This window comes from Polistes dominula, unplaced genomic scaffold, assembly GCF_049000335.1.
Source record: "Polistes dominula isolate Pdom_NZ unplaced genomic scaffold, Pdom_raw_medaka contig_74, whole genome shotgun sequence".
NCBI lineage: Eukaryota > Metazoa > Arthropoda > Insecta > Hymenoptera > Vespidae > Polistes > Polistes dominula.
The window spans coordinates 988,019-1,013,726 of NW_028300953.1; the positions used below are offsets into that span (position 1 = coordinate 988,019).

The 25,708-nt window shown below is 24.8% G+C and overlaps 5 protein-coding genes across 5 annotated transcripts in view; 2 read left to right on the forward strand and 3 right to left on the reverse strand.

The window, feature by feature from the left end:
• LOC107072021 (uncharacterized) overlaps positions 1-3,091 on the forward strand; it is a 92,958-nt gene extending 89,867 nt beyond the window's left edge. The window contains exons 5-10 of the mRNA XM_015331586.2: positions 83-489; positions 559-698; positions 766-924; positions 1,026-1,295; positions 1,533-1,784; positions 2,359-3,091. Of these exons, the coding sequence (XP_015187072.2) occupies positions 83-489; positions 559-698; positions 766-924; positions 1,026-1,295; positions 1,533-1,784; positions 2,359-2,709 (1,579 nt within the window). The 3' untranslated portion in view covers positions 2,710-3,091. The remainder of the gene's footprint in view (positions 1-82; positions 490-558; positions 699-765; positions 925-1,025; positions 1,296-1,532; positions 1,785-2,358) is intronic.
• A 104-nt stretch (positions 3,092-3,195) lies between these two features.
• HemK2 (HemK methyltransferase 2) lies at positions 3,196-3,906 on the reverse strand. The gene has a single exon (XM_015331589.2). The coding sequence runs from the start codon at positions 3,904-3,906 to the stop codon at positions 3,211-3,213; it is 696 nt and encodes a 231-aa protein (XP_015187075.2). The 3' UTR covers positions 3,196-3,210.
• Positions 3,907-4,008: 102 nt separating this feature from the next.
• Snapin (SNAP associated protein) lies at positions 4,009-5,238 on the reverse strand. The gene is made up of 4 exons (XM_015331591.2): positions 5,019-5,238; positions 4,793-4,899; positions 4,514-4,708; positions 4,009-4,337 (listed from the first exon to the last, which is right to left on the reverse strand). Exons 3-4 carry the CDS (start codon positions 4,693-4,695, stop codon positions 4,028-4,030), a joined length of 492 nt encoding a protein of 163 aa, XP_015187077.1. The 5' UTR covers positions 4,696-4,708; positions 4,793-4,899; positions 5,019-5,238; the 3' UTR covers positions 4,009-4,027.
• Positions 5,239-5,752: 514 nt separating this feature from the next.
• On the forward strand, positions 5,753-9,738 carry LOC107072022 (uncharacterized). Its single transcript, XM_015331588.2, has 6 exons — positions 5,753-5,906; positions 6,273-6,733; positions 6,812-7,035; positions 7,275-7,330; positions 7,417-7,845; positions 8,135-9,738. The coding sequence occupies exons 1-6, from the start codon at positions 5,833-5,835 to the stop codon at positions 8,211-8,213; spliced, it is 1,323 nt and encodes a 440-aa protein (XP_015187074.1). The 5' UTR covers positions 5,753-5,832; the 3' UTR covers positions 8,214-9,738.
• centrocortin (cerebellar degeneration-related protein 2-like) lies at positions 9,298-25,505 on the reverse strand. Its single transcript, XM_015331582.2, is given in 8 exon segments — positions 9,298-12,122; positions 18,699-18,849; positions 20,009-20,280; positions 20,282-20,302; positions 20,406-20,589; positions 22,471-22,619; positions 22,862-22,974; positions 25,347-25,505. Coding segments are annotated over 8 exon segments (2,532 nt in total). The 5' UTR covers positions 25,456-25,505; the 3' UTR covers positions 9,298-10,589.
• Positions 25,506-25,708: the final 203 nt, after the last annotated feature.

Genomic DNA, 25,708 nt, shown 5'->3' on the forward strand with positions numbered 1-25,708 from the left:
CAATGCAATTATTCTCTTGTGTCTGATGTAAGACTTACAAGACAAATGTTTTGTAATTTTCTTCTTTCTTTTGTTTTAACAGCACACCAAGACCAACGTCTACACCATTGCCACCCAAAGTATCACAACCAGTTGGTGGTTATCCTTCTCAACCTGGTGGTTTTTCGACCACTTATTTACCACCTAAAACCAGTGCATTTCCTTCGAGTACTCCAAGTGGTTCTCCATCGGGTGGATACCCCTCTTCTTCAGGATTGACAACACCTTATGGATACACTACTCAAAGACCTGGATTCTCATCGACTGGTACTGGTGCTGGTAATATTTACAGTTCTCAAGGTGGTTATGCTTCTCAACCATCCCCTAGACCAAGTTTCCCAACACCAGGCACAATAGGTACAACAGGTACCGTTGGTGGTACTTCTGGGTACACTTATTCCACACCAAATCCAACATCCAATATAGATGGGTCGACTAGTGGTGGTACTGGTAAGAGATTCTTCTTTTGATTTTTCTTAACAATTTTCATCATTTTGTTTATCTTTCGCAATTGTGCAGGCGTAACGATGGGCACCGAGGCTGACGATGACCTCAAACATCCACCGCATATTCATAATATATCGGTTGAATGTGGAAAGACCATGATGACGATTAATATTGAATTTAATCGTGCTTTCGATGGCGTCATTTATTCCAAGGTACGTTTATTAAATAACGATGAAATGAATGATCTGTTTTTGATGATTTGTTTGTTTTCTCTTCCAGGGTTTCTTCATGAATCCTGATTGTAGATACGTCGAACAAAATTCCGGAAAAACCGAATACTCTTTCACAGTTAGCTTAGATTCTTGTGGTACTCAATTCATCAATGATTTCGAGGGTGAAGCTGGACAAGCATATCTTGAAAATGTCTTGGTCTTGCAGGTTTGTTTTCTTATTATCTTAAATAATATTGATAATAGTTTAAATAGTGATGAATATATTCATTCTTCCATTATCAGACATTCAAAATGAAATCTTTACAGAACGAGCCAGGTATACAAGAAGTTTGGGATACTGTGAGAAGAGTACGTTGCCTTTGGGAAGGTAACATCAATAAGGCTCTTTCGGTAAATTTATCCGTGGACATGCTCAATCAGGAAATCGTTACGTTCAGTGGTGATACTGCTGTTGCCAAATTAGATATACAAATTGGTAAAGGTCCGTTTGCTCCTATAGCTGATGGTTTGGTCAAAATTGGAGAAACTATGACGTTGGTTGTAACATTGGAAGGTGATCCAGCTTTCGATCTTCAGGTGAATTTTTTACATTTATAATAATGTATATTATTTTTAATCTTAATTTTCTAAAATTAATAATCAAAATTGTTAAATATGGTTTTAATACATTGCCCAATAGATAGCACAAATAATATATCATCAATAATAATTTATATATAAATTATTAATGAAGTGTTTCGCAGATACATAAAACAATTTTAATGTTTTTATTTTAATTATTTAATATATTATGATGTGTGTGTGTTTTTTTAGGTACGCGATTGCGTAGCACGTGACGAAAGTTCAACGAATGTCTTACAACTAACTGATGAACGTGGTTGTATACTAAAACCAAAATTATTTGGTGCATTTCAAAAAACAAATGACACTGGTAACACAGGTGCCTCGATTATAGCCTACGCATTTTTCCAAGCTTTTAAATTTCCCGACGTGATGGATTTATTCATCGAATGTAACGTTGAACTTTGTAAAACGGATTGTCAAGCTTGTCCGGAATCAAATCAAGTACGTATCAAAATGACATTTAATATACAATTAATAAAAACATTAAAATTGTTTTATTAGGGGGACCGAAAAGTACTACGCATGTCAAATTATTTATATTTTAAATTAAAAAATCGATTGATGATTTTTATCGTTAAGATAATTAAAAAATTTTGCATAACAGATAGAAAAAGATTGTTGATAACGTAATTAATTAACACTTTAATGGCCGCTCACACAACATGTCTGTTTTCCTAGCAGGAAGATTAGCCATTATTTTATTCATAATTTTATATATAAAATTAAATCTGTTGTTTTTTATTTTATGTTAATTTTTTGTGTGAATGACAATAAAGTTTTTTTTTCAAATTAATTTATGAAAAATATTACCGGGCCCCTGACGACGTTTGACTGCGTGCACGTGCGGCCATTAAAGTTTGTTTGAATTTTAATGTTAAAAGGGCGTCATTACTTTTCAGTCCACCTAATAATATGACAAACAATATCTTTTATTGATATATGTTTATCCTAATTTTAACTACACAACACACATACATTTCATACATTAATATTTTGTGTTTTTTTCTTTTTGTAGCAAATTGAACCGGGCAGAAGGCGTCGTTCGGTAACAACTTATGCACCTTCAAATATGTCAATGGCACCTTTATTAACAGATCCAGTTAGAGTTGGACGTGGTTTTAAAGTGATTATGCTTGACGATTTGAGTGCGGTTAGTAATCAAATATTGGATAATAATATTGATTTATCATCAGCACCATTTGCAAAAGAAGTTACGAAAGAGGAGGAGAACATTTGTATGAGTAATAATGGCTTTTATGCTGCATTTTCTCTTATGTTAGGTACACTTATTTTAATGACCGTTAGTGCAGCAACATTGCACATTAAATTACAAAGAATTTATAGGTCGAAATCAATTGATACGTAGTTAAAAATTTTGAAATATCATTATGCAAATGATTATATGATATGATTTTAATGATTAGATCATTAAAAAGCATCAATTAAATTTTTGTTCACATTTTGTATTAATTTATAATTCAAGACAAGAGCAAGAGATTTGACTAACGTCATTAAATTAGTGTTGTTATTCGTGACAAGAAGCATATATTAGAACAGCCATACATATCACAAATGACTCAACGCCATTTTATATGGTAACTTATGATTAAATCTATGCATATACCCAATAAATATTCTAATAATAAACATAGTAAATTGTATTATAATTTTTAAGTATAAACGAATGTTTCTTTATGATAATTATTATCTAAAAATAATAATACAATAAAATAAAAAATTAGATCTTAGATTAACATAAGATAAATAATAATAATAATAATAATTATAAAGAAATATTTATAACATTTTTTCTAACGTGTTAAAAAGAAATATTTGTTTATAATTATAAATATATATATATAAATTATTATTGAACATTTGAATCTTTGGTAAAACGTATTACATACAAACGTTCACCCATAATTTTTCGTTTTTTAACAATGGTACCAGTCATACCTAAATGTCTGAAAGATTCTATGATATAATTTGGATTATTGTCTTTGATAACAAGTAAATAAAATACTCCAATATTTGATAATAATCTAGGAATGTATGGAAATGCTTTTTCCATAACTTCTCTACCATTTTGTCCTCCAGCCCATGTTCTATAAATTAATTCTGAAGATGTAGTTTCTTCGGTAGGGGTTACTACATATGGTGGATTGAAAATAATAATATCAAACATTTCATTGTAACGTATATTATTCAATAAATCCATTTGCACAACATTAATATCAACAGCATTACTACGACCAGTTTTTTCCGTAAATTTACACGCTTCTGGATTTATATCAGTAGCTAAGTAATAACATGGAATGTTATCTTTCTTTAATTGTTTAGCTAATGTAGCAATAACAACACCGCTACCACTACCAATTTCTAAAATCATGCCTACATTCATTAATCTGATTCTTTTTAAGTCTTGTTCTAAAGTATTTATCAAAGTAAAAGTATCTTCCCGAGGTTCATAAATATGATTACGTTCTTCATAGGTAATGTTATATATGACCATTTGCATATCTGTGGTATCATCATCGGTAGTTTCAATATTGTTCGGTCCCATTGTTAAATTCAAAGAAATTACACTTACAAATTTATAATATACAAATTATTACTTATTAACACGAATAAATAAAAAAAAAAAGAAAAAAATATGATAAAAAAACTATGTGAGTAGAATATGTTTAATTTTCCGTTCCCACTTCTTTCTCTTCCACCACATGAGTTGTACTACTACTACTACTACTATATATTGAACTATGATCCAATAAAGCTTTCCTCTTTGAGGTATTTTTTTCTACAGCTTGATGAAGCTTATTTATTCGTTCTTGTGTAACTTGCAAAATGTTACTTACTACGGTTATCTTTTGTTTAGCATTAATTAACTTCTTAACGTAAGAATCAGTCTCGAATGGACATTGAAGTGCTTCGTTAATTTTATTTAATACGTCTGACAATGATTCAATACGTTGCTTCAATTCTATTTGGCAGATTCTACAAAAGAGTTAAATATTACTCTTAAGATAATAGATAAGTTAATAGATAATATTTTTTACTCTTATAACAAATTATCCTAAAATATTATTTCAAGTGTTTAACCAAAAATTTTTATAGGTTATAAAAATTAAAAAATATATATATATATTAATTATAAATCAAATTAATAATACCTAGTAGCACGAATTCTTTCGTCCAGTTGATCAACCGTAGGTTTTAATAAACTCATTAAACCTTCCGTTAGTGCGTCTCGAGTCGGATTTTCACAAAAGTCTTCAATTTTGTCATCTATCGAAGTATTATCGCTGGTCGTATCTATGTCCATAGCTGGGGGCGTTGATTCCTCTGTTGACATAACTTTATTTTTACTGAAAATGTATAAATAATAAATTATTTAAATTTTTATCAATAATTTTTATTATCTAATATAATATTATTAATAATTATTATACCAATGATATTAATATTTCATAGAAGAAAATTTTAATCAAAGTTTAATTCTTCTGCTCCTTTAGATGACTTGCCAGCCATTGGAGATATTTGGTGGCAGATTTGGTAACTACAAACGCGCATATATTAAACATTAAGAAACATGAATAATTTATCAATTTTTATTATCTAATATAATATTAATATTAATAATTATACTAATGATAGGAACATTTTAATAAAAATTACTTTTAAATGAGTATGAGATAATTTAACGATTTTCTCTGCTCCTGTGGCAGACTTCACACTTAGTGACTCTGGTGACGCGTTCTTCCAACATAGCAAGTTCTGCCAACTTAAGAAAAATATGATTGGCACGACTGTACAAAATTTCTACTTCACTTGTCGGCTAGATACCACGTTGTATCATAGAGATACTACACATAGAGCAGACAAGCCATCATAAAACCTGTCGGCGAAATAAAATGAGATAGAACATGGGAGGTTGATGTTGTCTCTCTCTCTAACTTGCGCTGAGCGGCGCATGCGCATTAGTCTGCTAGTCAGGTAAGGGGAGCTAGTATCGTATACATACGTGTACGTAAGCACAAGCTAATGCGCATGCGCCGGTACCGCATGAGTTAGAGAGAGACAACATCAACCTTTCGTTTTTTGCTGCTATATTTATGCAAAAACATTTCCACTTACACAATATCTCTATGGAAAAGTCACGTTATATATGTTATATAATAAATATATATTTGTTAAGTTTAACTCGTTTATATTATTTGTAGTTATTAAGATACCCGATAGTTACACTCCTTTAAAAGCACTTGACATCTGGTGGCAGATTTTGTAACTACAAAAGAGAAAAAATTATCAAACTATATTCCGACCAATAGTAAATTAGCGTTTGATCACCTAGTGGAAATTTTTGGAATTTCATAAAGGACGCTTAACCTTGTTGAATAAATTTCTGTTGAAAATGCGCAAGGAGGATACGCATCAATAAAATTGTAGGCTTAATGATTAAATTGAATCTGTACAGTGCAGTTGTTGCGGTATGGCTGACATGGGCTTAAGTTTAGATGACATAATTAAAAAAACTAAACCATCAGGCATGAGAAATCGTACTGGGTAATAAATTCATCCAAAATCATTAATTAAACTTCAGTTTTTCTATTGTATTAATAATCAATTAACTTTCTAACCTTAAATAATGATTAATGATATCTTTGAATGAGAAAAAAATCGTTTTCCTGTCTGTACCATCAGTAATATATCATATTAAAAATTCTAATTGATTATGACATATCTTAAACATTTAGATGATTAATACAAATGCTATGTTTATTTCAGAATTAAATAAACAATTATTTTGTTCACATTATTTATTAAATATGACAGATATCATGTTAATCAAAATGTTTCATTTTAAGTTTGATCAATCAATTTAAATTTGAAAAAACAAAACCTAATGTTAATGAAAATAATTCATTACAGAGCTCGTAGAGGCTTCAACAGAGGAGCTAGAGCAAACGGTTCCATAAGAGGAGGAGGAGGAGGTCGTGGTGGAGGTGGTGCTGGTGGAAATGGTGGTGGTGGAGGAGGAGGACATACGTTAACAGATGCACGATTTAAGATAATACAAAAGAATCGTGAAAAGCTTACCGATGCTAGAGACAAATTAGCTGAAATTGCTAAACAAAGTGATGCAAGATTAAAATTAGACAAACTAAGAGCATCACAGTTAAAAAGGATAGAAACTCAAGTATCTGGAATATCGAGGAAAACTGGTAGAAATGGAAGACTTTCATTGTCAACTAATAAAATTCCACCAATGATGCCACATGTAATGCCACCAAATAATTACATGCCATCACCATCAAGACCAATAGGTTATAGGACTCCTTCGTTATCCGAATCTCATTATCCTGGAGAAATGCCCATGGATTATAGTGATGGTATTATTAACTAATTCATTAACAAGTTTATAATAATTCTTAATCATATGTGTTTATATATTATTTATTAATTTATAGATTATGCTGTAGATATTATGCCATTGAGAAGAACTGTCAACAACGATTATGCTCCAACACCACCACCACCACCTCCAGTGTTCAATATTAAACCTTCATCTCCATATACGTGGGTTAAACCAGCTGGTAACAGTGTAACTAGGATTGTACCATCACGTAAATCTGATATCGATAGAGAAAGAGAAAGAATGAGAGAATACAAAATTATGTCACGTCCATTTATGGTAAGTTAATCTAAAATAATCTTTATAAATGAATCTATAATTCAAACATATATTTAATCCTTTCACTTCGGTAGTCCAGTCCGCTGAAATGTTGTCACAGATGCCGGATATATACGGCGCTCGTACGTACAAGTCATTGCACGGATGCCGGATATATACGGCGTTCGAATTGAAAAGGTTAAAATATCCCTTCTGTACATTTGTAAAATAATAATTGAATATTTTTGTTATTATTATAGGGTAAAACTGTATCTCCTCCTTACAAGGAAGATTGGTCCTTTGGTACAAAATCAAGGTAATTATTATAAAATGTGTTGTGTGCGTGTGTCTTTCATAATTTTCTTGTTTAAATGTTTCACATTGATCATTTTATTATTTTAGGACTATAATATCTGAAGATTTTATGAATACGAAATATTACGATTCAAGATGTCAAAGAGATGTTGGAATAAAGTCGCGTCTTGATTCAATGCCAAGTAAATCCAAAACTATGGATCATTTGTCACGTCCCAAAACTGGTTCCAATTCACCAAGCCAATCAACTGGATATAGAATCGTAGTATCCAACTTGCAAGCTAATGTGACACAAGAGGATATTAAAGAATTGTTTGAGGATGTCGGGGAATTACTTGTTTCTAGATTGGTACGTCCAGGTACTGCCGAAGTCATTTACAAAACATTAAAGGATGCTACCAAAGCTGTAGAAACTTATCACAATAGACAATTGGATGGTCATCCAATGAAATGTCTACTTGTCAATCCAAGACCGAAAAATAATCCAACTGGTCCAGCTGTCAGATCATTGTCGGAGTAAGTTTTTATTTGTAATTATTTGTAATTGGATAATAAAATAATAATACAAATCAATATTAATATTAAGAGGACTTAAAAGTAATGTTACTACGCATGTCAAATTATTTCTAATGTTTTAAATAAAAAAAAGAAAAAACTGATTGATGAGTTTTATCGTTACGGTTGTTGATTCGTTTGAATTTTGAGATTAAAAAGGTGACATTACTTTCCTGTCCACCTAATAATAATAAGAAAGAAAAAGGAAAATACTTTATTATCGCCATATTGTTTTTGTTGTGTTTTACAGTTCGAGACGAAGTGTTAGTTCAAGTTATGTTCAACCAAGTTTAGGAGCCGTTCATCGTGCGTTATTCGACGATTCCTAATTAAATTGAACAGAAGAAGGATATATCTTAAATCATGGAAATAAAAATAAAAATAAATTCATTTTAAAACAATTTCAATGAATATGCTATGAAGCATAATAGCATAATAATTAGTAAAAAAAAAAAAAAAAAAAATGGAAAAAAGGAAAGAAATGAAAATTACAAAAAAAAAAAAAAGTAAAGAATCAATCCAAGGAAAAGAAAAATAATAATATTAATAATATTAATAATATTAATAATAATAATAATAATAATAGGAACAAAAATAGAAATTTCAAAATGAATCATACGTTGTTGATTGGAATTTTCTTATAGACATGGTGAATCAAAAAAAAAAAAAAAAGAATCATAAATCATGGTTTTTGACTCAAATCAATTCAGAATATTTCATTATTTTATAAATTCATAATTATCATTAAATTGTAGTCCAATGATCATTAATTTCTTATAAAATTGTGTATTAAAAATTTGAAATGGTATTTGTTTGGAAAGACAAAATATATATTATATTATATTAGTTATTATGCGCTATTTAATTGTATAATAAAAAACAAGAAAAAAAAAGAGAAAAGAAAAAAAAACTAAACAAAAAGAATTAATTAAATAAAAACATATGTATTGTACGTACAATCTTATCTGATCTTCTTTTTATTATTATCGTTGTTCGTTGTTCGTTGTTGTTGTGTTGTGTGGTTGGCCATTTTATTTTATATTAAGTGGACCAAAAAGTAATGTCACCTTTTTAACCTCAAAATTCAAACAAATTTTTTATTATATTAATCAATAATTAAATTAATTAATCACGTTATCAAAAATCATTTTCTATCTGATATATCAAATTAATAATATCGTAGACATAATTTGACACGCGTATTAACGACCTTACTTTTTGGTCCCCCTAATATTTCACACTTAATGTTTCTTTTTTTTTTAATTTTAATTTAAATAAAAAATAAATAATGCTTTCATTATTATTATTATTTTTTTTTTTTGATAGCAAATTAATATCATAATCTCTTACAAAAAAAAAATAACAAAATGGGGTTGGTGGTGTTCTTGTACAAAAAAATAAATACAGTGACAATTAGAGTATAATTGAATTGCACAGAGAAAGAATTTATTAGATTCTATTACAAGACGATGGACGATGATGACGTTGATGACTGTGAATGTTATTATTATTATTATTGATGAAGATCATAATATCGTAGACCGTTTATTAATTATTGAATTATTTGAATATAAAAGCTAAACATACCGCACTTATACATGCAAGTCTCTCTCTCTCTCTCTCTCTCTCTCTCTTTTTTCTTTCATGCACGAAAAGATTATCTCGAAGATAATCTAATCCTCACACATCTATAAACTTTATCGTCGAAATATTATTGTATATATATATATATATGTGTGTATGTGTCTATTTGTTTGTTTAATAATTTTTACGATTATACAATTTGATGTTACGAATGGCACGTTAGTAATTTTTTTAGCACTTCTGCATTGTGTTTTTTTTTTTTTTTTTTTTTAAAGACACAGGATTGTTTTTGTTAATTAATTAATTTCATTAGAAATAATAATAATAATAATTCGAGCGTAAAAAAAAATTTCATCTTCCTTTTCATTTCACACCACGTTTTCATCCCCCACCAACAAAAGTTCATTAATAAATTATTTCAAAAGTGTAACTCTTGTGTGTATGTGTGTGTGTGTATTCTGTAAGTCCATGTATGTGTGCGTTAATGTCGGCAGGGGAGATTTTGGTGAGAACTTTCCAAACAAAAAAATACGAAACCTTTACAAAAAAAATTAGGCAATATAAATACAAAATATACTTAAAATTAATACAAACCGCTTGTGTTTTCTTATATTTTTTCTTGTTTAAATCTAAATTGGACAGAACTATATATTATATTACTTAATCTCAATCGAAATATATATATTTACAAAATGGTACCTATATTTAATATAATATAATATAATAATTATTAAAAAAGAGAGTTTTGTTTGTTTGTTTGTTTTTTCTTTTCTTTCAATACTGTTACCATTACACAATGTGGAAAATAAATTAAAATTCTCTTTGAATACGCTCCATTTAATTATATCTAAACTTAATGAACCTTTGAACATAATCTCACTTGGTTTATTATTATTATTATTATTATTATTATTATTATTAATATTATTATTATTATTATTATATAATATATGGAAAAAGAAATGTCACTTTTTTTAAATCACTTCTTTAAACCATTATTTTCTCTTAATTAATTAATTATATTATTTAATTTACTTTTTGTGTGTTTGTGTGTTTGGCGAAAGATTATAATAATAATAATAATAATAATAATAATAATAATAATAATAATAATAATTTATTTAACTTCTATGATGATTCCCTTTGGACTTGTTTGGCATTCTAAGAACTTCAGCGTAAGATAATTCGAGACGTTTCAATTTAGCAACCTCTTCTGATGCTGTACTAGGTTTATATTCGCTATATTCATAGGAATGATGACTATGTTGTTCAGTAATATTACGATTAACGAAAATTTGAGATTTCCTAATTGGATTTGGTGATTCTCGCGTTTTCGAATGATGATTATAAGTTGATGTATTATTCCAAACATTAGTAGTACCACCATCCTGTTCAGCTGGTTTCAGTGCTCTGAACCTTCTTCTACCACCGCTGTTTGATTTGGTTTGTACGAATGTTGGATTGGTCGTTGACACTACGTTTGGTGTTGTAGGACGTTCATGATTGTTAAATGTTAATTTTCTAGCAGCATTTTTCTTAGCTGACGATGATCTGCTCTTTTTAACATGGACGTTAACGCTGATGTAATCGAGTTTAGTTGCGTGTCTAGTTGTTTCTAATGATACTTTATCGTTAACCTTAACAATATCTGTTTGCGAATGATCATTTTTAGGTGTTTCTTTTTTCAAAGTTGATTCTTTCGATGACAATGGTGTTTGTTGCATTTTGTAAGGTGGTTCTGATACTACGGAAGAAATGACAGATGACATGACACTTTGATTATCGTCCGTTGTTTCACTAGGTTGATCATCCTGTCCAATACTTATTATACTATCATTAAGATTATCTTTATTAACGTTGTAAATAATTTGACCATTGTTACCAACGTTGTTACTACCGTTATTGCTGCTGCTGGTGTTATTAGTTTGATCATCCAACAAGGGTAACTTTTCACCTTCATCCTTAGCTTCAGCTGCACGTTTCAATACACCAAATATCTCGCTAAATATTTGCCTGTATTCAGGTGTCTTTCTAAATCTACTTTCAAATGGACTGTTGTCATCGTAAATGCTAAATTTGCAATCCTCCCCGTCAGCAATTGAACATAGAAATGAACCTGGTCTACCATCAGTTTGAGTTGCTTTGTTACTAGTTTCATCTGCAAAACCTGACGACGAAGTTTCGGCTTCGGAAAAGTCTGTTGGTGTTGCGGAAAATGTTTTTTTATTATTGTTATCACCCTTTCCAGGTTTACCATTACTACTGTTAGTGTTACCACCATTACTAGTACTACTACCAACAATACTACCATTGCTAATACCGTTGTTGATGGTGTTGTTGCTGTTACCGATCAATGATGATTTCATTTCAACAACTTCTTGCTGTTGTAAGTCGTTGTCATCGACAACTGATGGATTTTGGAAACAATTGTATTCACCAGACATCTCCAGTTCTTCTTGCAATGACATGACACCACCTCCCATCATTGGTGGTGGTAGACTGTTCTTCCTACGTGGTGCTGATAATCTCTGGACTTCTAACAATGCTTGATACTTTTCCACCAATTCTCTGTAAGGGTTGTTGTTGTTGCTGTTGCTGTTGTTTACCACCACCACCGCCTCGTTCATCACCTCTGTCTTCTTGTCGCATGTCTCCTGCGGAAACAAAATGGGGTTTTTTTTTCTTCGTATGTACGCGTGAGATGATTTAAAAAATAAAAATAAATATGATAAGAATTAACAAAAAAAAAAAAAAGGAGAGAAAAAAATATGAAATAAATATTACAAAATAATTATGAATATTAAATAACAGTTTGGGAGTAATAAATGAAGAAGTGTTACTTTTTTTTTTGTGTTTTATATATAAAAAAATAAAAGAGAATATAAAGTAGAATATTTTTAATATTATTGTTATTTATATTCCTCTCGTTGATTATTCCTTTTTTTTTTATTTTTTTATTTTTATATATATTATGTACTATTTATGATTTATATTGTATTGACAAATATTCATTATTGAATTAAAAATTTGTAATTTATAACAATTAAATATTTGTAAAAATATGTAATTATTTTTTTTAAAATATACTTAAAATATATTTATTATATTTAAAATATATTAAAAAAAAAAAACTATATTTAAAATACATTTAAAAAAACTATATTTAAGATATTAAAATTTATATTTAAAATATATTTAAAAATAATTTAATAATAATAATTAAATTAAAATTAAAAATAATATTAAAATTTATATTTAAAATATACTTAAAAAAAAAAAAACTATATTTAAAATATTAAAATTTATATTTAAAAATATATTTAATAAATATAATAATAAATGTAGTATTTAATAATATTTAATAAATAAAATATTAAAATATAATTTAAAATATATTTAAAAATTATATTTTAAAATATAAAAATATTAAAAAAATATATATATATAAAAATATTTATATGTATATAAAAAAAAAAAAAATAATTAAATATTTTTTTTTGTTTTTTTTTTTTTTTTTTTTAATTTGTTTTCCAATATTGAATTAATTTAATGTGTTAATTGTTTTTATTGTTTAGTTAAAAAACAAATGAATAATAAAAATTATCAACGGAAATGAACGAGAATTGGAAAGGCTTAGGATACCGGCCAGATTTATAGGATATTAAAAAAATACAATATGCATCTTTTCCAAAAATATATATTTTATTTAAGATCATATAAATCTGGCACTCATACATTGTACAAGATATGTTTTTGTTTGTTTACTATCTATCTAATTTTTTTTTTTTTTGTTCTTTCTATCTTTCTTTCTTAAAAACCACACACGAAGTCGACTAGACAGGCGTACCAATCAAAATTACTTTTTACATTTAAATATCATGCTAAAGAAATCAATTTACTAAACAAAATTACTAAAGAAAAAGCGCTTATAACAAATTAAATATATATATATATTTTTTTTTAAATCCTAATTTAAAAAGCAACGTTTAAATCTAAACGTAAAATCCCCAAATAATTAAAAATCTTTTGTGTGTGTGTGTTTTTTTAAAAATAATTTCTTGTGCACGCGTGTTAAAATTAATTAAATATTAATTAAAATCATAAAAATATTAATTAAATTAATTAATAATAATAATAATAATAATAATAATAATAGTTTGAAATAATTCATATTTGAAACTTAATAAATTAAAACTTATTTGGTTAATATTTAATATTATCAGATGCATAGCAGTCTTTTCATTCTCTTTGGAAATAATAATTTATAAATAATTATATGTGTGTTAATAAAAAGAAAAGAAAATAAAAAACAAAAGACAAAAACAAAGAATTAGAAAAATTAATTTGAAATAAAAGCAAACATAAAGAATTTAAAATTCCCCTCTTCGTTAAAAAAAATAATCTCTTGCAACGCAATCAATATAAATATTATTTACACAATAAATTATTTACTTATACGTATATATATATATATATTTATATGTATTAGTTTTTTTTTTTTTTTATAAAAATCTTTCTTTTCTCTCTCTCTCTCTCTCTCTCTCTCCCTCTCTCTCTCTCTCTCCACGATATCCAATTTCAATTCAATGGAAATTGATTTATAAATTATTTACAAAAATACAAATTTCTATATATATATATATATGTATATACAAATACGTGTACGTGTTTGTGTCTTTGTAATTATGTGTATGTCAATTAAATTTGTCACTTTATATTACCGTTATATAATAAAAATCTTAATTATTATTTATGATATTAATTAATTATTATAATTATATCATTTAACCGAATGTTAATTATCAAAAATAATCTTAAATATTCATTTTTGAAAACAAATATTTACGCTTTGGCATAAGTAACGATAGTGTTTAAATTAAATAAAAAAAAATATATATATATATATAAATAAAAAGAAATAAATTAACAAATGTTTGCAATCGATAATTCGATTAAAAATTTGTACCACGAAAAAAAAAAGAACAATTATAAAACGTAAAATGAAAACAGTTTAATAAGAATATTTTTCTTCATAAATTTTTACGTAATCTCTTTCATTACTTTTTAATTATTTAATTAAATAAAAAAAAAAATATATATATATATATATGTTATTCTTCAGAATTTATTATTTTATATTTAAATTAAATATATTTTATAAATTGTTTAAAATTCTCTATGTATATTATAAATGATTTAATTATTAAAATTCGTGGCCATTATTTCCTGAAGATAAAAGAAGACAAATAAAAAAAAAAAAAAAAAAAAAAAAAGAAATGAACGTTACAATTGAAAGTAAAATTAAAATTAAACAAAAAATTAATAAATAAATTAAACGTATAATTTTCTTTGTAAGCATAAAACACAGGCATGCCACTACATAGCAATTAATTTAAAAAAAAAAAAAAAACAATGACTAAAAAACAAAATAAAACAAAAAACAAAGATAAGCACAAGATGAAACGTTGATGCAAAGTCGTAAAAATAGCAATTCAATTAAAAATTTTAAAAGCTTCTTCTCTCTCTCTCTCTCTTCTCTCTCTCTCTTCTCTCTCTCTCTTCTCTCTCTCTCTCTCTCAGATGCATTTACTATCAATGATTGAATTACAACGTGTGTTAATTGAATTCAATATGAACGACGATGAACGTGAAAATATTCATTACGAATTTCTATGAATTAATTTTTGTTCTTATTGCAAGTATTCTTTTCTTTTTTTTTTTTTTTTGTCAAATAAAAATCATTTTTTATATTAAAAAAAAAAAAAAGAAAAAAAAATATTAGAAAAGAGATTACGAAAGAATTAAACGAAGAAAAAAAATACTAAACTCGATTATAGTTCCTTGATTTTCTGTATTATGTTTCATCCTAAGTTATTAAAATGACCGGAAACACGTCCAGGTAGGATTATCCTGGATTGAAATTTTTAATTCTTTTTTTTTTTTTTTTTTTTTCGTAGTACTGCGTTTTAAAATTGTCTTGTAAAAATGTCCTTGAACAAGACACGTAAAGACACTTTGACAAAAATTAATTTTTAAATAATGAATTAATCGTAGTTTTACAATTAATCAATTTTTGTCTCGTTTACATTGTCATTCAAATAAATTGTTATTTAATATTCAATGTTTAAATTTAATAAATAAATTAATAGTAATATTGATTTAAATGACACAAGAGAGACGTTCAATTTTTCAAATAATTAAATTGTAAATATTTTAAATAATTTACATAACTTTTTGCTAAATTTTCCAAGAGAAACACGTGTGTCGAGAGTTTTGTTTTGTTTCTTCAAAATTGAAATACCCTTTTAAATAATTAAATTATAAATAATTTAAATAACTTTTTGCAAAATTTTCCAAGAAAAACACGTGTGTCGTAAGTTTTGTTTTGTTTCTTCAAAATTGAAATACGTTTTTAAATAATTAAATTATAAATAATTTAAATAACTTTTTGCAAAATTTTCCAAGAGAAACACGTGTGTCGAGAGTTTTGTTTTGTTTCTTCAAAATTCAAATACGTTTTTAAATAATTAAATTATAAATAATTTACATAACTTTTTGCAAAATTTTCTAAGAGAAACACGTGTGTCGAGAGTTTTGTTTCGTTTCTTCAAAATTCAAATACGTTTGTAAATAATTAAATTATAAATAATTCAAATAACTTTTTGCTAAATTTTCTAAGAGAAACACGTGTGTCGAGAGTTTTGTTTTGTTTCTTCAAAATTCAAATACGTTTTTAAATAATTAAATTATAAATAATTTAAATAACTTTTTGCAAAATTTTCCAAGAGAAACACGTGTGTCGAGAGTTTTGTTTTGTTTCTTCAAAATTGAAATACACCTCTAATTAAACAAACAAACAAAATTCTAAATTAAAATAATTTTCGTTAACTTTGATCTATCACCCTTAAATTGTTTATAAAACAATGAATATAATAATAAAACAATGAATAAAATAAAACCAAAAACCAAGAAGAAGAAAAAAAAAAAGAGAGAAAAAAAAAACTAATTCGTCAAACCAAAAAGAAAAATCTAAAAAAAAAAAAAATAAATTCTAAAAATTCGATTAAAATTCAACTCTTTGATTTTAACAAAATATTCCCGAAACGTATCAAAAAAAAAAAAAAAAGAAAAAAACCTAGGAAATTAATATATATATATATATATATATATATGTATATATATATATGACTAAAAAATTCTTTTCCGAATATACAAAGGCAATAATTGTCTTAATATAAATATCGGTATCGTAAATGGTTTCAGTAGCAACGGTATCACGCATTCGTCTTTGATGTATGTTATCGTGTCGTGTACGATATGCATCAGTGACGGTGCGTCCCATATATGAGTGAAAATCCTCCACAACAGGCAAACAAATTCTTTACGTTCTTTTTTCGCGCTGCATTTCGTTAACATTCTTGGTATAGTTTCCTAAAGCAAAATAATCAAAATGTGAATAATTACTTCATTTAAATATCAATCAATAGATATTACATACGACGATCATTTAAGAACAAATCCAAAAAAAAGACAAAACGGGAGATTTAAAAAAATATATGAATCTGACAAATCTATAAAAAAAAAAAAATTAAAAAAAATTATAAAAATTAACAATAAATAAATTGATTGAGTAAATACATAAGACGATGAATTGATTATTTAAATTTTTGCAATATAAAATTAAACTCGTCGATGATTATATATAAAATCATTTTTTTTTGTATTTAGTTTAAGTTTGAATGTTAAACAAAATAAAATTAATTAATTAATAAATATAAAATCTAAAATTAAAAATATAAAACCTAATATATATATATATATATATATATATATATATATATATATATTATATTATTTATATATTATGTTACCCTTTTAGTCGCCTTTTACGACAAGCAGGGATTACTGAGGGGGGTATTCTTCCCCGCCTCCCTCACGGGGAATATATAATTATATATTAAATATTATTATAATTAATATTAAATATATATATTTAATATTATTTATTATAATAATATATTATAATAATATATATAATATATTATTATATAATATAATATATAATATATTATTATATATAATTTAATATATTAATAATATAATATATTATAAAATATATTTTAAATAATATTTTCAATATGTATATATATATATATATATAAATTATATAATATAATTTTTAATATATTTAAAATATAATATATATAATAAATATTATAAAAATAAATATAGAACCTAAATTAGAAATTGCTAAAAAAAATAAATAAATAAATTAATAAATATAAAATCTAAATATAAATATAAAACCTAATAAATAAATATTATATAAAATATATTATATTATAATATATATATATTTAATATTATAATATAATATATTTTAAATAATATTTTTAACATATAAATATTTAAATTATATAATATAATTTTTAATATATATTTAATATAATATATATTAAATATTATATTATAATATATATTATAAAAATAAATATAGAACCTAAATTAGAAATTGCTAAAAAAAAAAATAAATAAATAAATTAATAAATATAAAATCTAAATATAAATATAAAACCTAATAAATAAATATTATATAATATAATTTTTATTATATTTAATATAATAAATATATATATTATAAAAATAAATATAGAACCTAAATTAGAAATTGCAAGCCAAAAAATAAATAAATTAATAAATATAAAACCTGAATAAAGAAATTGCAATGAAATTACATACAACACGACGAGTTTATTATTATATCCTATCAAACATAACAACCAAAGATTAATAATAATAATAATAATAATAAATCTCCACGAACAAGGAAGTAAATATTCATCTTTTTTTAAAAATAAAAATTAAAAAAAAAAAACATACAAAATACATTTACATATGTATGTATATATACTTTGTAATATATTACGCGTATAGTTTAGTTTCCTTTTTGATTTTCTGATTAGAACGGAAATTCAACGTTAGAAACGAGAATGAGATTTATGTAACGATATAAAAGAAAAAAAAAATAAAAAGGGAAGTATACATAAATTATATATATGTGTGTTTTATGTGTGTATATGGAGTAGAGCAGCCAACAGCAACACCTTAAAATTATAATAAATGAGTAAAATGCATTTCATGCTTACACGGAGCGAAAACGAAAGGCTTCTTGCAAAGTAACTATAACGTAATACTATGTTAATGTTTTTTTTTTTTTTTTTTTTTTTTACCTGTACAGTTGGTTCAGGATCAGGTTGTTGTTCGTTAATTAACGAACCTGCGATACTAATGTCATCATATTCTTCTCCATCCAATACGGATAATTCATCATGATTTCTTGTATCCATTCCACGTAGACAACGTCCACATAATTGGCCCCGTCTTCAAATTTCATTCAATTTTATTTTATATTCAATTTGATTTTTTGATTTTTAAAATTATATTTTTTTTTTTACAATTTTTATATTGTTTCATAAGATTATGCATTATGCGCAAAGAATGTATGTGTGTATGATTAATTATAAAATATTTAAATAAATATTTTTATATTATATTAATTGTGCTCATAAATTATGGCAAGTGGGTTTTGTAAGTTAAAATTAAAAAAAAATAAAAATGGTACAGGATAAATTAGAAATTATTTAAATAAATATTTTTAGTATTCAATTGTACTCATAATTATGGAAATTGATTGGTCTAATTGTAAGTTAAAATTAATAACAAAATAAATTGATCTATCAGTTATTTTACACACTCACATTATTTTCAATTAAATTAATTTAATATAATATTTCTTTTTTCAATATTATATATAGAATTCATTTATTATTGTTGTAATTTAAAAAATAATAATCTTTACATATAAAAAAACATAATTATGGGTTTTAGAATAAAACAAATTATATTAATACTATTTAAATGCACCCATTTAGTTAAAAAAAAAAAATAAATAAATAAATAAATAAATTCAAACCTTACTTTTTTAAAGGTATTAATTTCATCTTAATTATAAAATACATAAATAAATATTTGTATTATTAAATTGTGCCCATAATTATAGAAAGTGGTCTAAGTTAAAATTAAATTAAGTGTCTAGCACTTGAATACGCTATCTGGTGGCTAAATTCAAAATTAGAATAGATAGGTCGAATTGCTGAACCACGTGGTGGGATCTCTAGCACTTGAATACACTATCTGGTGGCTAAATTCAAAATTAGAATAGATAGGTTGAATTGCTAAACCACGTGGTGGGATCTGTAGCACTTGAATACGCTATCTGGTGGCTAAATTCAAAATTACAGTAGATGGGTGGAATTTTGCAACGCCACGCCTCTGTCAGAGATCCCAGTAGAATTCATTTAGTGTTCAAATAAAATTATTTAAACAATATGACTTACAATTAAATCAATTTCATAATTATGGGAACAATTATTGATTTCAGTTTTTGAAAATAAATTATTACTATTATTTAAATGACACACACACACACACACACACACACAAGTATTTGTGTAATTAAATAAATAAAATAAAATCTTACCTAACTTCCTCGAGGGTATTAATTTCATCTTGTAAATTTTTCACGTCCTGTGCTTTACTACGCCAAAATGTTAATTGTTCTTCCAAAGAACTATTTTCTTGTAACAAAGTAGTCAATTGTTGACCAAGTTCATTAACCTTCTTTTGTTCTCTAACTCTTTGACTACGTGCTTCTTGTAATTGAATTAATAAATCCGTCAATTCTTCCTCATTTGAGTTTAACGTTAATGGTTGTTGCGAGTTAGTATCGTTGATGGTTTCTTGAAAAACTTTTTGGTGAACTTGGGGCAGCGCACTACATTTATTTATAAAAAACAAAAAAAACAAACAAAAACGAAAAATTGATTAAGAAATATTTGAATAACTTTCATCATTTATTTATTTATTTATTTATTTACCTGTTTTATGCTGCCACCAGGCGTTACCGATGCTTTCCAAGAAACTGATTGTGTTTGAACGACATCAGGATTTAAATTATTTGTTTGCTGACGTAGCAAAACTTCTCTCTGTGATGTAAGATCGTCGATTTTCTTTTGAAGTTCCTCACACCTTGTCTCGAGATTTTCGATAGTTAAGCATTGACTGTATAAATATAATTAACAAATAATATTATTACCAATTTATATATGAATTCGAGTGTATATAATATTATTTAAATATATAATAGACTTTCTGAGTTAAAAAATGGTTAGAAATATTTGACAGTAATTATTAAAATTGTAATATTAAATAATATATATATATATTTCTTTTTTTTTCAAGTGGAATAAAATAAATCTTGATATAATATTTATATAATAAATAATATTACAATTATAATAAATGATATATTTAATATTTATATAAAATAATAAGTATTGCTTTACTATTGTTAATATAATAATGTATATTTAAATATAATAGATATGTATATTAATTTTGTATAAATAAAATATAGCGATAAATTATTATAAAAATTTGTCAAATATATTTTCATAATTATACAAATTTCTAACTTTTTTTTTTCATAAAAATATTTAAAATACCAAAAATATTGCAATTATAAAAATTATTCAAATAAAATACAATACTACAATAATATAATACGTAAATTTGTACTTCAACGTATTGTAAAAACAATTTTGTTATTTACCAAATTAATTTTTATATTTCTAATAAATTAAAAGTTGATTATTAAAGTTGACAACTTTCAAACTCACCCTATTATAATAATAATAATAATATTAATAATAAAAATATTATATATGTATATTCAACAAACACGTGTTAATTGAATGAATAATAATAAGATGATAAATTATTTATATTTTTAATTAATTAAGTAATTTGAAAGAATTGTAAATAGGGTGCATTGACAAATTTGTACTTCAACGTATTGTAAAAACAATTTTGTTATTTACCCAATTAATTTTTATATTTCTAATAAATTTAAAGTTTATTATTAAAGTTGACAACTTTCAAACTCACCCTATTATAATAATAATAATATAAATTATAAAAATATTATATATGTATATTCAAACACGTGTTAATTGAATGAATAATAATAAGATGATAAATTATTTATATTTTTAATTAATTAAGTAATTTGAAAGAATGGTAAATAGGGTGGATTGAAAAATTTGTACTTCAACGTATTGTAAAAACAATTTTGTTGTTTACCAAATTAATTTTTATATTTCTAATAAATTAAAAGTTGATTATTAAAGTTGACAACTTTCAAACTCACCCTATTATAATAATAATAATATAATTAATAAAAATATTGTATATGTATATTCAAACACGTGTTAATTGAATGAATAATAATAAGATGATAAATTATTTATATTTTTAATTAATTAAGTAATTTGAAAGAATGGTAAATAGGGTGGATTGAAAAATTTGTACTTCAACGTATTGTAAAAACAATTTTGTTGTTTACCATAATTTAATTTTTATATTTCAAATAAATTAAAAGTTGATTATTAAAGTTGACAACTTGTAAACTCATCCTATTATAATAATAATAATATAATTAATAAAAATATTGTATATGTATATTCAAACACGTGTTAATTGAATGAATAATAATAAGATGATAAATTATTTATATTTTTAATTAATTAAGTAATTTGAAAGAATGGTAAATAGGGTGGATTGAAAAATTTGTACTTCAACGTATTGTAAAAACAATTTTGTTATTTACCCAATTAATTTTTATATTTCTAATAAATTAAAAGTTGATTATTAAAGTTGACAACTTTCAAACTCACCCTATTATAATAATAATAATAATATTAATAATAAAAATATTATATATGTATATTCAACAAACACGTGTTAATTGAATGAATAATAATATGATGATAAATTATTTTGTATTTTTAATTAATGGGGAAGGGAGTGGGAGAGGGAGAGTTAGGGGGTGGGTGGGAAGGGAAGTAATTTGAAAGAATGGTAAATATAAAAAAATAAACGTACTTTTTTATAAGCTTTTTATCGCCAGTATTCTCGACGACCAAACGATGATTGGCACGCTCCAAATCTTGTATACTGACTTCTAATTGTTCATAAATCTTAAGACGCGAATCATTGACTTCCCTCAATGCGGCAGTTTGCTTCTTCATATACTACGGATAATAATAATAATTAATTAGAATAAATTAGAATAAATTAGAATAAATTGCATCAAATAATTCAATAATTATTACGATCATTAATTTAATCTTAAAGATACAAAACGATGCTTATTGTTAGTAAAAAAAAAAAAAAATGAAAAGAAGTAGATGAGAAAAGATAAATAAATAAACAATTAAAGTTTATTTAATTATTATTTTTTATGTTTTTTTTTTTTTTATAGAATAAAACTTACTTCTATTTCTTGTGCTTGTTCCTCGATCGTTGATTGATGAATTTTAATAATATTTTCGAGTTCTTTGTTTCGTTCTAACAAAGTTTTGCCAAGTTCCGCTGCTAACTGAAGATCTGTAACAAATATTTCAATATGTATATATATATATATATATAATTTTGTTTGTTATTAATTTAATATTTATTTAACGTAAATCATCGACATTTATATATATATCTATAATATATATTTTTTATATTTTATAATTTAATTTTTTTTGTAATTTAATTTAATTTTAATTTAATTTTATAAATTGATTTATAAACTAATATATATATTTATATATTATATTTTTTATTTTATATATTTTATTTATATATTAACATATATAACACACACACATATATATATATAATATAAAATATTAATTATTAATATTATAATATTCTATATATAAATATGTTAATATGCAACTAATAAACAAACAATTTTTATACTAAATTATTTCCCTTTACATCTCATTAAAGATAGTTACATCCTGTTTTTTTTTTCTTGAGAATATTTTTAATAATAACAATTACACTTGTGCATTTACATCTTTATTATACATATTACATATAAATGTAAATAACGTAAGCTTGGGAAAATATATATTTTGACGAATTTATTCGAACAAAGTATATGCATATTTTAAAATACTTATCATTATACTTAAGTTAAATATAATTTGTATTCATTAAAAATAGATGGGATGTATTAAACAATGACCTTGCGAGGGAAATAGAATTGCATATGACGTGCATATATGCATCGTAAAATGAAGTCTCAAGTATTATGTTTCATTTAATTATTATCAAGTTCAAAGTGTATCCTAGTTCTTTTTTTTTTTTTTTCATTTTCATTTTCTTCTTATTGAATTAATGATCCCATTGAAAAAAAGAAAAATAATTTTCTATACGTGTGTATAATTATTTGCTACTGAAATGAAAATATTATTTTTGAACGATCATGTTTGATCGTTATCAAAACTATTTTGGTATTCTAATCGATTTGATGATAATCAATACAAAGATCGTTCACACGAAATGTACATTTAATCAAAAATTGATTATAATCATAATGATAAAAGGAATAATTATATATAAGTGTATATTAAATAAAACATACAAAAATATATTACTTTACATCTAAAAAAAATATAAATTACGTGTCATGTTGTTTGTCCGCAATGGACTCCTAAACTACTGAATCGATTTTAATCAAATTTTGCACAATGTGTGCAGTTTTATCCAACTTGAAAGATAAGATAGTTTATATTAATCTATATAAATTATGTGTCACGTTGTTTGTCCGCAATGGACTCCTAAACTACTGAACCGATTTTAATTAAATTTTGCACACTGTGTGCAGTTTTATTCAACTTGAAAGATAAGATAGTTTATATTAATCTATATAAATTATGTGTCACGTTGTTTGTCCGCAATGGACTCCTAAACTACTGAATCGATTTTAATCAAATTTTGCACACTGTGTGCAGTTTTATCCAACTTGAAAGATAGGATATATCTCAATTTATAATCGTAATATTATTTGTTTATTAACAAAGTGTCATGATTATCTCTATTAGTTCGATATAAGGTAATTCGTTGACTTAAAAACGTGTGTATCGGATTGATTGTGAGCCACAGTTACGCGTGGCAGGGCACCCCTAATAATAGATAAAATAATTTATTAGATTATTTATTAGATTATTTTATTAGATTAGATTTAACATCAATGTTATTGATAATATTAATTAAATTATATTTAACAATTAAGAATAGAAAATCGCACATAAATTTGAATAAATTAAATAATTAATATTCGAATATATGAGAATGGAATCAGAACCATAGTCTACTTCGTACTGGTTTAAATTTAAATGCAAGAAACCAATTTTAAAAATTATAAAAAAAAATAAATAATTATAACCAAAAATAATATAAAATAATAAACAACGATTTTCTAATGAAATTTCGAAAAAAAAAACAACAACAAATATTAAGAGACGATAAAAAATGAAAAATTAAGAGTTAGAAAAAAAAATAAAAAAAATAGAGAAACATTTGTTTGACATGTCTAAGAATTTCATAATCCCTTTTTAACTGAACGAAGCCCTTTCTCGTCTGTACGAGCATTGACATCGTTCCCTCGTTAACAAGCTCACAAGATTTTCCCTCTCTCTTTCACTCACTAACTCACTCACTAACTCACTCATTCTCTTTCTCCTTTGCACGAATAAGAAGCAATGCAAAAAAAAAAAAATAAAATAAAGAAAAAGAAGAAGGAACCAACGTAACACAAATTTTCATCTTCTCTCTCTTTCTGTTATTATTATAGTTTCTTTTATTTCAAAATTATTTATCCCATTTTCATTCACAAAATTTTAAAGAGAAAAATCCCATAAAATTGTTTTCATCTTTTAATTGTTTTTTTTTTTTTTTGTTTTTTTTTTGGGAAAGTATACCTTGGGGTCCTTGAAGACAGGCCAATTCTATGGAATAATCCCAACAATCCAAAGAATTCATTTGAGTTTGGGGATCCCAAACAACATCCACATTGGGTCCGCCGTTCATGTTAATAACACTGATATTTAAACTACTTTTTATTTAATCACTCTTGTCTTTTTATTATTATTATTATTATTCCTTTTTTCCCATAAAATTAAAAAAAAAAAAAAAAAAAAAAAACAAGAAGAACACCAACAACAACAAAAAATACAATTAACAAATCACACAATTAACAAATCCTTGGTATCACAATTTCAAATCACTGATCAAAACTATAAAATCCTTTCTCGTAACAGAAATATCGTCGAATAATAAATTA

Bases quoted from the DNA above. Each gene is read 5' to 3' on its own strand.
- HemK2 (XM_015331589.2), bottom strand. From the start codon at position 3,906: ATGGGACCGAACAATATTGAAACTACCGATGATGATACCACAGATATG.
- LOC107072022 (XM_015331588.2), top strand. From the start codon at position 5,833: ATGGCTGACATGGGCTTAAGTTTAGATGACATAATTAAAAAAACTAAA. The intron at 7,036-7,274 runs GTAAGTTAATCT...TTATTATTATAG, and splicing joins TTATGTCACGTCCATTTATG to GGTAAAACTGTATCTCCTCC. The intron at 7,331-7,416 runs GTAATTATTATA...TTATTATTTTAG, and splicing joins TCCTTTGGTACAAAATCAAG to GACTATAATATCTGAAGATT.
- Snapin (XM_015331591.2), bottom strand. From the start codon at position 4,695: ATGTCAACAGAGGAATCAACGCCCCCAGCTATGGACATAGATACGACC. The intron at 4,338-4,513 runs GTATTATTAATT...ACTCTTTTGTAG, and splicing joins GAAAGAATTCGTGCTACTAG to AATCTGCCAAATAGAATTGA.